At 41.3% G+C, this 15803-nt stretch overlaps 1 protein-coding gene across 3 annotated transcripts in view; it reads right to left on the reverse strand.

Annotated features, from left to right (window-relative positions):
- RGS12 (regulator of G protein signaling 12) overlaps nt 1-11632 on the reverse strand; it is an 85283-nt gene extending 73651 nt beyond the window's left edge. For all 3 annotated transcript variants that reach the window (XM_059845262.1, XM_059845261.1, XM_059845263.1), the window contains exons 1-2: nt 11484-11632; nt 3911-5856 (exon numbers count right to left, since the gene is read on the reverse strand). In XM_059845262.1, coding sequence (XP_059701245.1) covers nt 3911-5767 — 1857 coding nt within the window. In that variant the 5' untranslated portion in view covers nt 5768-5856; nt 11484-11632. The remainder of the gene's footprint in view (nt 1-3910; nt 5857-11483) is intronic.
- Nucleotides 11633-15803: the final 4171 nt, after the last annotated feature.

Raw genomic sequence — 15803 nt, forward strand, 5'->3', positions numbered from 1 at the left:
AGTGCAGCTGGAATTGCAAACAAAAAAGCAGGAATTATTCCATTCCCACTGAAACTACAACCAGGCTGCTCATGTTGGTCTCCTCTCTTGTCCATTCCCACCCTCAGCATACAGACCACATCATAGCATACCCAACCCCTACCCAGCATCTTAGAGCAATTTAGAAGCTCCTTGTCACCAGAAACCTTCCTTAGCTGTTCTTAGATTGAAATGCACCTTGCCTTCCATGATTTGCCTTTTCAGCAACATCATCAGGCCTCTCCCTGCTTGTTTTCATCTAAGACCTACAGAAGACATGGATGCCACAAAAAAATTCTCATTAGAATATTGATTCTAATTGATTATTGATTCATTTCTTCAATAGAAATTCTCCTTGTCTCATTTCTTCAATAGAAATCTGTTCACGTGACACTTTCAAGAAACACCAGAAATGTGAAGTTCAGTACAGGGAACAATATGAGAGGTGCACAGGGCCAGAGATATCTTCTGGTAAGTCTCAGTCAAAAGAGGTGGACTAGAATCAAAATCTCCCTAATTTAGTTCTCCTCTTGCCTTTTTAAAAGGTTTTAGAAAAGAATGAAATATACAGCAATTGTGAAAGCATGTGTTCAGTAATTTGGGGATAATTCATAATTACAACATTTTAAAGAAAACAAGAAACCTCATGGTATCCACTAACAACAAAATTAGGCATTTTTGATTATTTTCTATGATTCATACTTTTATTGAATTTTAGAATGCCTTATAGCAGCATACAGAAAATTAGTATTTTAAAAGTGGGTTTGCCAATTATCACAAAATTAATCACAATTCTGGTCTGTGTTCTGAAAACATCATCACTAAAGAGAAAACAAAGTTCAAAGAATGTGTTTACTTGCTTGTAACCTGAGGTCTGAAATGCCATATCTATTCCTACTCACAAGAAGCACTTCCCAGGCTCAGTCCTGAAAGTGCAATTTTAAATAGATATGTTCACTTACACTTTCTCACATCTGCTCTTGCATGCTGTACAATTCACAAATGTTTTGTAAGTGAAGCCATAAAATCTGGAAGCAGTTTATGCCCATCTTACGCCCCACTAGCATTGTACAGTACAATATATTTTTCAGAATTACATGCTGTGATCATCACTGTTTATCTGCACAGCAGCTCTGCTAGAGCAGAATTGCATCCAGGAACTCATGTGTGATGAAAATTCCAAGGAAGACAGTGTTTCATATGGAAGCACAGAGTCCATCACAAGAATCTCTACCTTGGTAACCTTTTCTCCCTCTAGTGCCTTCTACATTCCCACTCAAAGGGTGTTTTACCTTCAGTATTGATGTAAAAGACAAAAGCAATTTAATTGCTCTTCTGCCAAATGAAGACTTAGACTCAGCCACCAGGTTATAAAAATATGAATGTAATCCTATGTGGACACTTTATACACTTTATTCTGGGACTGGAATGAGTCTGAGCAAGCTGTATAAAATAAGTCCTTACCACTTAAAAAGGTCACAGGAAGCTGAGAACATGTAATTTTCTAGAACACAAGAGCTAACCCACCTGAATAATAGTTTGGAATGGGCAGTTTCACCTCGTCCCTTCACACAAAATAATAAGAAAGTCTGAATTTCTCTCTTATGAAAATGAACTAGGGCTCTAAGCTGCAAATACAGATTTTCCCTATTTCTGCAGCACCTGAAGTACAGAAGTATGATCATAATGACATCCTCTGATTATTTACATGAAAGATTTAAGATGAGAACACTGTACAACTTCATCTCTGTGAATTACTCCAAATAATCTTTATGAGCTTTTCTCATCAGTTTCAACAGCCTTCAATAATACTGAAAAATGAAATTAAAATGCAAAAGAGGGTCTTTAGCTTTAACAAAGAGATTAAATGCTAAAGTCCTGTAGGAACATTTTAAATGTGTCTTGCAAACAAATTTGTCATTAATCAAAGAACAGAATGCCTATTTTATTATCAGTTAGACTTAAAAGGGAAGATTGACATACTTAGTGTTGGTTTATGATGATCTGAATGATACAGTAGGTGAAATATTATTACTCTTTAGCCACATGTAGAGCATCTTTCATCTCAAAGTGTAAAATTTTCTATGAGATTTTAATTGGTATAATCTTGACTTCCATGAAGTAAGTGTTTCTGAAAAATATCTAACCCATATTACTCTCATGGACAGCACTGCAGACACAAACTTATTACAGAGACCCCAAAGGAATTTCAGCAGCATCTAATGCAGCACTTGGGACCAACATTCACTATGCAACTGCACCAGGTGCTGCACATAAAGAGGCCTTTTCCTTGGTCCATCAGCAAAGACTTCAGGGCAGCAGATAGAATTGAGTCTTAAGTGGTTTGGGTGGGCAATGTTTACAAATTTAGTGTTTCTGTTTGGCTTTTGAAAGCGTGAATCACCTTGTATTTAAGAACACTTGAAATTTAATTTGATTGTGGCTCTGGAAAACATTGCTGCCTGTAGCAGCATTTCCCTTAACAATACACTAGTGTATAACTATTATACATCCTAGTTTATTTCTTTTTATTTTCAGCACAAAAAGGATACAATAGAATGTAAACAAAAGTTGCTTGCTTTTCAGTGCAGGAAAAGCAATAAAAAATATTTTCTCTTCCCATACCAAACCCAAAATGCTCTGAAGTTCTGCAAACTAATCCCCAGAAAGGTTTTGTTTCTAACAGTATGAAACAACTAATGAACCTCTACTGTCATCCACTTGATCAGCAGTTGTATATTTTTAATCAGGTGAGAAAAAAACACATTTTTTTTTCAAAACAGATATGGATAGCATAATGGACATCTGAAACCGTATTACAAGCAATACACAAAACTTTCACATACAGTCTTTTTTATGCTTTTTGTGCTGAAAATAAATAGAAATAAACTAGTAGATATAATAGTTATATACTGGTGTATTGTTAAGGTGAACACTAATATCAGCATGGAATGACAAAGCTTCCTGAAGGCTAATTTGGAGTATAAGATTCTGTCTTTCCCTGGAGTCAGCAAACATTTCAGATACAAAACTGCTACTGATCCTTTCAGTATGAGAACAATGGCCTCCACTTTACCAGAATTCCAGTTATCAACAACAGACTCCCCTGAGATTAGCTCCCTCAACAGCAAAATATGTGTGTCACAAAGGGTATGTTATCATCCTGAATACTCTTCTCACACCTTGTTTTGTTTTTCAAGTATCCTTGTTTTGTCTAATAGTAGACAAAACAAGAAGAAATGTTAATTTGGAATAAAATTTGAATTACAGGCTTGCTGGCAGAATGTTAGATTTGTGACCTACCACTACCAGGTTTTTACGTCAGTTTTTAATGCTACTTGTATTGAGAGGTTTGCTGGAGTGAAGTTTGTAGTAAAACAGTCTGATTCACTTAAAAGTGTATAATCCAGGTTTTTGACTAATGATTAGACTACATCTCTATAAAAGTAGATGGCACTAAAATAACAACATTTGCAAGCCAGTTTCTGACATAAAAAGGAACCAGACTAAAGATGCAGACTCCTTCCATTCTTTTGCAGCTGAAGGTCAGAAGAAATTGAAGTCAGTAAAATGTCATGCCTCCTTTTCATTTCAGTGCCACTGAAACATTTGGAAACAATGAAGAGACAAGAAGAAAAGTGAGAAAGCCCTAACAGACAACACTTCCAGCAGAAGTACAATTCCAGAGCTGCACTCAATTAAAGAGGAATATGAAACGCCTCTGCAGACGAGAGCAGAATGTATTATTTTCTGCATCTGAAATTTTGTAAATTATATAATACACCTTTCAATTTTAATATGCAAATATTACTGTGTAAAAGTACCATAGGCAGATGGGTTTGGGTGTGGGGATTTTTGATGCTGTTAAGAACCAACACCAGCATATTCTTACCTTTTTATCTTCTTTAGATTTCCTGATACTGTGCGGAGGGCCAAATTTGTTCTGAATGCAGAACATCTTCTTGGACCATTCACTTTTGTGAGATTTTAGCTGTGGCTGACCAAAGCTGCCATCGACTCTGTATCTGTCAGCTGGAATCTTACTCATTGGGGGGGGAAGGGTCCCACAGTTCACACTGGACCAGCCATCTGTGGAGTCCGTGTACGACTCCTGGTCGCTGGCATTGCCATGCTGCCACTCCTGTAAAACGTGCACAGGCAGCCACCTCTGATTGCCCAGGCCTGCAGCGTTTTTCTTGGATGGGGGTACTGAATTTCGGGAGGAAACCAATGGAACTTCAATACGAGCAGAAGGGCTCAAGTGTTTGCTTACATTTTGGGACTTATCGTTCTGAATTACTTCTAAAGGGATGTTTCCCTCCTGCTCATGACAGAAGCCGTTCCAATGGGAAGCAGGCTGATTTTGTCCCCTTCCTACTGGATTCTCCCATATGCTGCTAGGAATGTGTTTACTTGGATTGGTTCCTAAATCAACCACCAGAACTCTATTATTCTTTTCTTCTTGGTTGAAATTTCCAATTCCACTGTCACTGTTACTGCTGGTACTATTATTCTGATGAGCATCTGCATCGCCATCGAGGAAAGCCCTCGCTCGCATTCCCTCAATCAGCTCCCCCATATCCCTATACAGGACAGAAATAAACTGCAGGACAGGGAGAGATGATGTTGGAAACTCCAGACAGCCATTGGTATCTGGATCCGCTGTACATTCCAGTCCAAAACGTCTTGCTATACCCTGGTGAATTTTATGATGAAATAATTCAGGATCCACCATAAAAACATGGCAAGATGTCCTCAGGACCCCTTCATCTTCCTGAGCCAAGCTTGCATCATCATTTGTCTGCATTGTAACTAGTCCAAAGAACCTTCTATCATCCGGGCAAACAGCACTGAATGCCAGTTTCTCTGCAGGATATTCCGCCACAACACCTGATTTGTCACTGCAGAGCTGAATACAGTCATGCATTATCTTCATCATCACCAGGGAATGGATTTTCTGCTCTGCCCGCAGACGTCTCATGCACCCACGAATGGCCTGCAAACTCTCTGTTTCCAAATTTGCAGTTGTTGAAGGAAGTTCGATGGAGCCTAAATAACCTACAATCATGGCAACATTCAAAATGCTTGCATCTAACCCAAAGTCTTCTGAACTCTCCAGTCCAATTCTAAAAACTGAATCATCATTCAGAACTTTGGCTATTTCTTCCTTTGACAGTAGGTTTGGATTGCTTGCACTTTCATTGCCAGTTTCAAATTTCATAGCAGCAGAAACTGAAAATGATCTTTGTTTTGGTGCAGAATTGTCTGAGTTACCAGCACAAAGAGCAGGATTCTCAAAGATCATATTGAAAATGCCACCAGACTGCATTTCTTCAACAACTTTCTCTGCTCTGTTTATACCCAGAGCTTTAGAGTCAGGTTTGGGTTTTAGCCACCCCTTCCCATCATAAAAACCAACTTCTTCATCACTTGAACATGAATCCATGTGACTCATCCCTTCAGCAATGACCATGTGCAGGACTCCAGAACATTTCCCTATAAGTTTCACTACATCTTCATGCGAGGCTTTTTTCACATTGATTTCATTAACCGCAAATATCTGATCTCCTGCTTTAAGTCCAACATAATCTGCAGGGCTTCCTTTCATCACACAGCTAAGAACACAAGGAGCTTGTCCAGAAAGGGTAAAGCCATAACCTGCTCTTCCTCGAGCAACTTCCACGCTTCTTATCCGCGGAGGAGCGTGCATGTTGAGCCGACGTTTGACCGTCTCTCCTGGTCTGTACATTTTGGATTTCTTTTTCCTAAAATAGGAAAACTTTTATTTAGTCCAATTTTTTGTCATGTTTCAAGAGTATCACTCCATCTGATGAAAATCTAAAGAAAGAAAGAAAGAAAGGACATTTTAGTTCTCATCATATTTCAGTTTTTTAGCACCCATATTGCCTTTACTGTTGAGAAAAAATTGCTAGTGAACTCTTCCAAAAACTATTGCCAGAGAATTAACGAAACACCCTAAACAATCTGAAAAGAGCAGGTACCACAGTGTTAATTTTAGTGATAAGAAAGGAGTTGCAAATGCAAATAAAGTCACTGTCCAAGATGACAACATGACAGAATGGCAAAGAACAGGATCCAAGTCTTTCGATGTACAGTCAGTGTTTTTTATACTAAGCATGTTATGTCTTCCCCAACTCCCTCCCATTGCTTATTATTTAATTTCCTTCACTTACTGCACCATTTCCTTGGCTTACTGCACCATTATACTACCACTGCATTTTACAAAATCCTTATTTAATCTCATACATCCTTTCCCAGCAAAACAAAAATGAGAGCTCATGCTCATCTACTCAGCTATACCTCACCCCCTTTACACTCCATGTACAGAAACAGGGACCACATGTATCATGTAAAAGAGATTAATTACCCCTAGAGTTGCCTGTACCTCTCCACTGACTTAAAGGCAGCTTAACACAAGTCTCTGACTTCAACTTCCTTACATACATTTCACTTACATATGCAATGACAAGTGGGCATTCAGTCATGTATCAGACCAAAGGGATCCAAGATCAGATTTACTGTTACACCCATCAATTAATCTACTCAAAACAATTTGTCAGATAGCAAAGACTGTAAAAATGCATTTCAGACCATCATTCAAACATCCATCTGTTTTAGTTTAGCTTAAATATTCAAAAAAAAAAAAAAAAGGAGTGAAAAAGACACATGCTGCCAGTATTAATCTAGACATGACTTTGCAATTAACATAGAACAGCTTTGTATGAACAGCAAGAAGCAGAATATTTCACTACATTTTGGTGTCAGCACTGAAGTCTGGATGTCTTGCTCTAAATATACTTGGGCAAATTGCATTGTTTTAGAGAGGTTTCCCCCACTAAGCAGGTTAAAATGCATGAAAATTACTAATACAAATAAAAGAAATGACAACTTGTTCAACTTTTGAAACTATCCCCTTGTTGCACCATATGAACCCTCACTTCCAGGGTCTGGAGCATGACTGACAGGAGAACCACCCATGGGACTACAGCTACATAAAATTGCAGTAAACTCCATCTGAGCAAGTGAGAACTAATCTGACACTAATTACTCTGAGTTGGTCCACAGGCTTATCCTTAACTCAGTCACATTGTAATATATTTAAACTGTATAAGGTACTTGAAAACAAGAATCTTGCATATGTGGGCAAAATGCAGGCAACATTTTAGATAAATACATTCACAGAAAGATAGAAATATACATACACACAGAGGCAACACATTTCTTTATCATATCTAAAGTGCTAAATCAGTGGGGTCCCACTCACTACTTGCATGGACAAAAATGACCAGGAAATCCTACTGACATTGCTCTCAGCTACAGAAAAAATAAAAAACCCACATTCAGAATGTAATTAAATCCACAGCACACTACTTTCACAGTATTTCTGCCTGGGTTAGAACAAACAAGACAATTACTTCAGAAGTTTTACCAATTAAAAACCAAACCAAAACTAAAATACAATTTAGAATTATAGTCTTAATTACTTATCTACATATGAGCTCCTTGAGTACCAAATTTAAGAAACCACTGCTGTTTCCTCAAATATTCTGCTAGATACTCAACTGAAGGATGTAATTCCCACAGGACCCTTCCAAACCCAAAACAGGACAGATTTCAAGATATCAGAAGACATCCAGTTGGCCTTACTTTTTGGCATTTAGTTTTTTGGGGATTTCTTTAACAAAGGAACATCAGGTTTTTATGTCTCCATGGTGCAGTTGTGAGTATTCACTGCAGAATGATTTTTGCAAATTGTTTTAATATAGCAATTACCCAGCTTCATTAACAATACTTTTCCTATAATTTGAGACAAAAAAAAACACCTTGGCTTAACCTTAACCTTTAAATGGCAAACATAACATAAGAAGTGCTTTGCAAACATTTAACCAAACTTAACTCTTACACTGCTGTAAGAAAGCCCCATCAGCTGGCATCCTATCTCATACCTTAAATGTTGTTTGACCCTTTCCTGATGGGGCTAAACTTGGGAATCAAAGGTCACTGTGCATTCAACTATCTCTAATTAGGTCTAGTACTTTTTGAGAATAATCATTAAATATTTCAAGATATAGTTCTCAAAAAAAAAAAAAAAAACAAATGCCCAACAGTAAATAAAAACCTTCCATCTAGAAGCATGAATACATACATGTTCTAATTTGCCTTATTGTGAATATTTCTGTTTTCAGCTGTCTGGAGAATAGCCTAATGTGACCCCTGGGTACCCTCTGAATCTGTGCTGTTAACCTGTTTACCATAAAGCCCAATAGTATCTGGCACCTAAAACTGTGCTACTAGCTTGCAAGAGAAAAGGAAACAATTAAAAGAGTATGAGATTATAAATAATCTCCTTTTAAAAATATAATAAAAAACAGTTGTTACTAAAAAACTTGAGATTTGATATTGTAATGTTGAAGTGGCTGATAAGAAAAACAGGTTTTTTACAGCTAATCTATACAGCTCTCTAATCTATAAAAAAATATCCTGAATGCCACTATAAAAAAAACACAATGAAAATGCAGTTAGGCTGCTCTTGGGAAGAGGCAAACCCCAACGCTGTCTTACATCACAACTCAACATTTGCTAAGAGAGGCTTTCCTTTTAACTCTGTTCAGAAGTCAATTTACCCATTTTCCTTCCTAACCTATGACCCTTACACATCAAGCATTTATTGCAGATGATAACCACTGATAACAAAATGTCATTCAAAAACCTGACAACTATAAAAACAAAACAGCCAACTGCTAACGTTACTTTCCTCTAATAATGATGTTCCAGAGGTATGAAGACTTTCAGCTATTAATATATTTGTGAAATTTTGTAGGTGTAAAGTTAGGAACTATTTCAACATTAAAGGTTTTTGCCATTAAGGTGTCTATACACTAAAAAACCCAAAACAAAACATACCAACCACAGAAAAACTGTATTACTTCACTAGATCACCTCTTCCCTCCCTCAGTACCAGAATATTACTGTGCAATTTTTGTGCTAATTACACCTAGGACAAATAACATCTCATTAAATTTATCTAGGAAATTTCAAGACAAAGGACAAATATATCTCTTCTGCAAGAACCCTCAGCATCCAAGTATGTTTTACTGCAATAATGGCATGACAGGTAAACAGAAAAATTATGAAAATAATGTTTTCCCTAAGCAGAGATTAGTTGATTGACAAACTGTCAACAGACTAGTTCAAAACTAAATTATCAAGTTATCTAATTGCTAACTTTTCCCCTAATTTCTTTGCAGACTTAAAACCTGGAGCTGAAGAGATATGGCACAAAAGTGGCACAAACTTCCACAATTCCAAAGAAACCATGTCTGAATATTCTTTTCCTGTAATAAATTATAAAACATGCAGCAAATCCAGTGAAACAAAAACACCAATTCACTTGCAGTGAGATAAAGCTTTGTAGCTTTATAACTACAAAATATTTCACAGAACATTTCAGGCAAAACACTAATATGTAAACATTACGAGTTGTTCAAGTATGTGAAATAACATAATTTGTCCATACACATCAGCTTTGACACAGAACTGCAAAACAAAACACTCAAGACTTCTCCCAGCCTACATTCTGGTCAACCATTTGAATCAATTCTTTGTGGGGTATAAACACCAAAAATACCAGTTACAGTTGAACTGTACTGTATCCCACACTGTATTTCTGTATGGAATGCTGTTATATATCTATGCTAGCTTTTCATGTCATTTTCAAACCCTCTGCTCCAAAGAAAATAACATGTATTTGCTTACTTCCACGGGAGAGAGGTGGTTTGTTTCCTGCTTCTGCTCTTGTTATCTCATAGCAACAAAGAGAACAGAAACAGGAGGCACACTCCTGCTGCAGCCCGTGTTAAACTGTAACTGAGCAGTTACAGAGGGCAGCAGGGGGGAGCCCCTGAAGATCAGGAGTACAAGATCACCACTACCTCCCAAAAAGCCTCTGGAAACGAGCTGGTACTCAGCTCTGCAGGATCCATGTTAATGTGCAGAGACACTGTCTGGCTTCATTCTGTCTGGCTTTGTTTTCCATAGTGGGACTGTAAGAGAATAAAGTATGCAAAGTGGAAGTGCACAGAGGAGAGAGACTGTTCCCTCATCCCTCACACAGGTCTTGCAGTAATGCAAAAGACTCTTCAGCATGGGTGCCAGTTGTTGAGGCAGAACTGATGCCAAGTTCCTACAAAGCTCAAATGAAGCTGTCACATTTGAATTCCACTAACTATTCAAATGTGGTACATGTTTATAGACAAGTTACACAAGAAATGTAACAGCACAACCTGTAGAAGACAGCTACCAGTTGTTTGAGAACTTGGGCAGGACAATGTTTTAATAAAAAAAAAATCTCATCAGCATTTCACAATTGGCAAGGCAGACCATTATGTTTCCTCTAGGTGTACCTAGTGTGATCATTCAAAAAATACTGACTGTAGTTAGTAACAGCAGGCTAAAAAGTAGTTGTTAATAAAACCTCTTCTCCCACTGCAGACAGTTTACGAAGTGTAAGGAATACAAACAGGACAGTTGCTGTTTTGCTTGACAAGACTCATGTGAGTAAGGACACCGTTTCCTAAAGCTATTGTACAGACAGTCATGCACCTACAATTCAGATTAATTTATCTGCTGTATTTAAGAAGGTGGAAAGGTTTCATTCGCAGTAAGGCATTTTTCCCCGCTGCTTTTCTTGCAAATTCGTTCCAGAACTGCTGGGACGCCGCGCAGAGGGGCGGCACTAGGGGCGGCAGCAGCGACACCCAGGCGGGACGGGCTCGGGGACAGCCGAGAGGGCTCGGGGGATCTGCGGGGCAGCGGGGGGACCCGGCGGGCTCGCTGTAGCCCTGCACACCCGCTCGCACAGCCCGCCGCCGCTGCCCCTCTCCCGGGGAGGCTCCCGGGGCTGCCCTCGGCCGGTGCGGAGCCGTCCCGCGGGCACCGGGGGCGACCCCGGGGGGCAGCGGAGCGAGCGGCGGGTCCGTGGCCGGAGCAACGCCCCGCGGGATCACCCATTAACTGCCCGGCTCCCGGGGCAGCCGCTTCCCGGGGGGTGGAGCTGCGGGGAGGGGAGAAGCGGCACCTGAGCCCGCAGGGACGATTTGAAAAATCCAGCGGTAAAAGACGGGAGGGCACGGAGCGCCAGCGGCCCCCCCGCCGCGGGCGGACCCGCCGCCCCCTCCGCGCTACGCGCCGGGGGTCGCGGGCAGCGCCTCAGCCCGAGGGGCGCCACAGGGGCGGCCGGGGCTCCCGGCTGCCCCCTGCCTCCCCTCGGCCCCCGCCGCCGCGCTCCCCTCCCCTCCCCCCTCGTCCCCCCTCCCGCCGTCCATCTGCCGTCCCCGCTCCTCCCGCTGCATCCCAGCGGGGTCCCGGGCCGGGCGCTCGGCGGCGAGGGGGATGGGAGAGACGGGCGGGCTGCGGCGGGCGCTGCCCCGCTCGGACCCACTCACCTCTGTCCCCCGGGACTCCGGCTACTCCGCCGAGGCAGCGGCTGTCCCGGTCACCGGGGAGACGGCGCCGGGCTCGGCCGCACGGCGCTGCGGCGACTGGCTGCCCGGCGCTGTCAGTCACCGCGCTCGCCCGGCGGGGTGGCGGTCGGGTTCCCGGACAGAGAAAGGGGAGAGACAATACCCCGCGCCGGAGGACTACAGCTCCCGGCGTGCCCTGCGAGCGGCCCGCTCGCTCCAGCCGTGGGGATCCTGCCGCGCGGGGCATGACGGGGCGCGTAGTTCCCTGGTCTCTCCGAGCAGCCTCGCCTCGCCCTGGGCTCCGGCGGGGCGGGCAGTGCGCAGGCGCGGGCTGGCGGCGGCCGTTCGAACGGGGCCGGGAGCGGGAGCTGGGCTCGGGCTCGGGCTCGGCCTCGGCCTCGGGCTCGCACCGCGGGCACGGCGGGCCCGGGACACGGAGCTCAGCCCGAACCCCGGACCGTGCGAGGGGAGGGACCGACAGCCCGCGGCTCGGAGCGCAGGTGGAGCAGGGAGGCGCTGGGAGCCGCCTCAGACAGGTGTGCCGCACCTTTGAAGGCGGGAATAAAGCGAGACGGAGCGCAGGGTGAAGGCACGGGCGGGAGGGAGCGGCGGGCACCGCCTGCACCGGGGAGCCTGAGGCGGGACAGGGGCACTGGGGATAATTAACACCGAAAGGGCAAAGGGATGTGCCAAGGGGGAGCTTCACCGCCCGGTGGAGCTGGACACAGGCAGCAAGTGCTCAAAATACACCGGGGACAGCTCTTCACTTCAAAAGGGCAACACTGGTTGCCCGTATTTTAAACAGGAGAAATACGAAGAGGAGGAAAAAAAGTTAACATCAGTTAAGAAATTCGTAAGGAATATAAGAGTCAGAGAAAGGGAAGAATTAACCAAATTTCTTTGACTTTCCTACAGAACCTGAAAGGATTTTGTGATCTTAGGAGAAGAATGTCATCTTTAGTTGTTAACATGTACTTGTAGCAATCCTTTGTATGTGGGGTATTTAATTTTATTTTTCTATGCACAGGAAACCTGACACTGAACCTACCAGGCACGAGTTGAAGGAGAATTCTTACCTTTTTCTGCAGTTTCGCTGGGTTTTTTCCCCAGTCTCCAGAGCAGGATATATATCCCACAACTCACTGTTGCTGTCTCTCTGTAAGATAACATAAAAACTGTAATACTGTGGCTTAATGGTTTAACTTCAGTCATTTGTATAATTCTTATCCAGTCTAGGAAATTGTTTCTTAATAATTCCATCCTAAGCTGAAATGCTTACAGGATACCAGAGTCTTCAGGAAAAACAAAAATACAGGGCAAAGGAAAAAGCTCTTTGGAAAAAGAGAGGATCCTGCTTCTCTACTCTGGCCTTCACCTTCTCATTCTGCTGTTTTTTTCCTTTGTCAGTCCATCTGAAGGAGCTTTCTACCAATCAGAGACATTTCAGATTGACCTAGATCCCAGTTTTATCTCTCTTATCCAGTTTTACAGGAAAAGCTTCTGAAAAGAAAAAAATGACCAAATAAAATATGCATTACATCTTGTCCACACAGAACATAGCATGGCAGATCAGTGTAACAGATTTCCAAACATCTTCAGATGTACTGTGTCTCATAAAAGTAATTATTAAGTCCTTAGGTAGGCTAAAAATTCAAAACTCAAGGAAGAAAGTTGAGTGGTTAATTTTAAACCTCACAGTTGATTCTTTCAGGTGAGGCACAGTAATTTTTAAAAATGCTCCAGTGATTTAAGTTTGCCCAAAGAAGTTATAATTCTTTATCCTTTTTGTCTGGGAAGATGTCACAGGTAGAGAATTGTGTTCCACAAATCCAGGGTATTGGTTTGGGTTGCCATCCCTTAACAGCCCAATTATTTCCAGCTGCCACAGGAGGTTGTCAAGACTTTGTATGTTTTGCCACTGCTTCTGTTGCTGTGTTACTCCAACAGGTCTAGGACTGGCTTGCACAATCTCCTTGCCTATAGAATGGAAAATTGATCAATGCATTTCAGTCTGACCTTGTAAACAGCTGAAGAAACTGAAGAAAATCTCTTGGAGAGTGACAAAGTGGAATTTTAAGTATCCCACAGAGGTAACTGCAGGAACCCCACTGCATCTTTATATGGAGTTGATACACAGGAATTATGTTTTATTTTGCTTTAAAGAGGAGGGATGCTAAAAAGTGCCATCAGAATCTGCTAACTATAAACTAATTACTCCATGGCAGTGTCAGATAACCCGTTCCAGATGTACTGAACCTGTTGTATTTGTGATAATCAACAGGATTGCTTGCACTTTGTAATAGCACAGGGGCATGCAATTAGTCTGGCTTCACAGAAGGCTATTTTGTATGACAGCAGAATTTCCTATTTAAGTCATACTCAGGAAGGAAGAAGTGAGAACTGAGGGCTGACATGCCCACAGGTGTGCTCACACACTCTACTTGCAGTCAGAAAAATCCAACCCATCCAGAATGAACTTAGTGCTTTGCTTCAGTGCTTTTGGAAATGGTGATTAAGACTTCATGTTATAATCTGGAACAAGGTGATTAATGGCCTCTCAAAAATCCACACAAGGTCTCAGCTGTAACTTGCTGTTTTCACCACTTGTTGGAGACAATAAAGGAAAAAAGAGTGTGAAACAAAGTGATAAGGATTTGGGGCTTTGGGGCTGGAAAAGCTTTGGCTTATGAGGCTAAGTAGCTTAGTGTTGGGCATACAGACATCTCAATCACTCCAAGGGTGGCTGTCACCAAACAGCCTGTCAGGCTTCATCTGGAGAGGTTTACAATGCATCCTGTAATGGAGTGTGATCACTGCTGTCACAAACACCAGATGAGAAGTCGGAAAATAAACATAGTCCAGCATCTGACACAAAGTCTGTGGTTTTAATTACCATTGTTTAATTACCTTAGTTAAAGGAATGGAAGTGTTGGTTGTTCCAAAAAAGTTTTTAGACATACAGAAAAATCCTCACATAAATATCACTTTTATCATTTAATATTTTCAACCTTTTTAAAATAATAAAATTGTACATGATTGTCACTGTCAAATGCTTGTTCAGTTTACAAATGTGATTCCAACTTTCCTGGTTTGATTTTGTTCTGAACAGCAGGGAAGACTATGGGTCATATACAATGCTGTTAGCTTGCATTGGCCAGTTAATACATAGCTGGGAGCAAAGTCATTGAAGAACTTATTTTTTAAACTCCAAAAGCAAAGATCATGTTTTGTACATTGAGGACTGTTTGAACACACAGCCATCAGGATCTACCTTGGTTTACTAGTTCATCTAATATTTAGAAATACTTTTCCCTTTATTCTGAACATAGTTTTCTTCCTGGTATGAGACACTCCTGGGAGTGGGAAATGGAAGAAAATATTTTTGTATAAATGCATTTTGGTTTGGATGATGGTGTTTCCCATCCATGCATGCTGATGTACAAAAACCCTTACAAGGAGCAGTGAAGTAGTAGAAATAGAGAGATGGATACTGATCCTGTTGAATCTTGACTGGCCAACAGAGGACACATCCTCCCAAATCCTGCTTAGGGTTAAAAGGATTCATCCTTGTAATTGTGTCCTTACCTACTATGATACTTAGTTAAATAGATTTTGTGTGGAAAGGTACTTTTGTGCATTTAAATATATGAATGGTGCCACTTGAAAAATGGAAGGTTCAAATGGTAAACTGTCTGGACCATTTTTTTGTGTGTGAAAACAGGCACAGCCAAGCCCTAGTCCTGACTGTGCCTTTAGCAAGCACCACAATATAAATATGATTTTTTAATATCCTAAGAAAATTAATTCCCCTACACTAGAATGTGGTGTATTTATTTTCCCAAATTCACTAACAGAGTTCAAATGAAACATTTTGCTGTAGTCAAAACCTGAAAACACAAAGTAGTGCCCACTGATGCCAGCTTTTCTTTCCTTAAGTATAGTTACACGCTGTTAAAGGTGATGTCATGTTAAATCTTCAGTGCTGATGAACAACCCTAATTTATAGAACCAAAACATCTGCTAATAAAATATCTACTTCAAGGACACAAGCATACTTAATACACTTCTGTCAAGAACTGGAAACCCAAGAATTGAGTTTGGTCTTACTTGTTATCAGTGAAAGCACAGAAACTTCTACCCACTATTTCTTGTGGGCAAAGAGTTTATACCCAAAATTCCTCAGTTCCTGATAAATGCCTTGCTGAGTCTAAATGAGTGTAAATTTTTTATTTCATATTATCTGATGGACACCTTCTAATATTGTTAAAACACATACACCAAAATGAAAAAAAATTTCTGGTG

The sequence above is a fragment of the Haemorhous mexicanus genome, chromosome 4 (assembly GCF_027477595.1).
Source record: "Haemorhous mexicanus isolate bHaeMex1 chromosome 4, bHaeMex1.pri, whole genome shotgun sequence".
NCBI classification, from domain to species: domain Eukaryota; kingdom Metazoa; phylum Chordata; class Aves; order Passeriformes; family Fringillidae; genus Haemorhous; species Haemorhous mexicanus.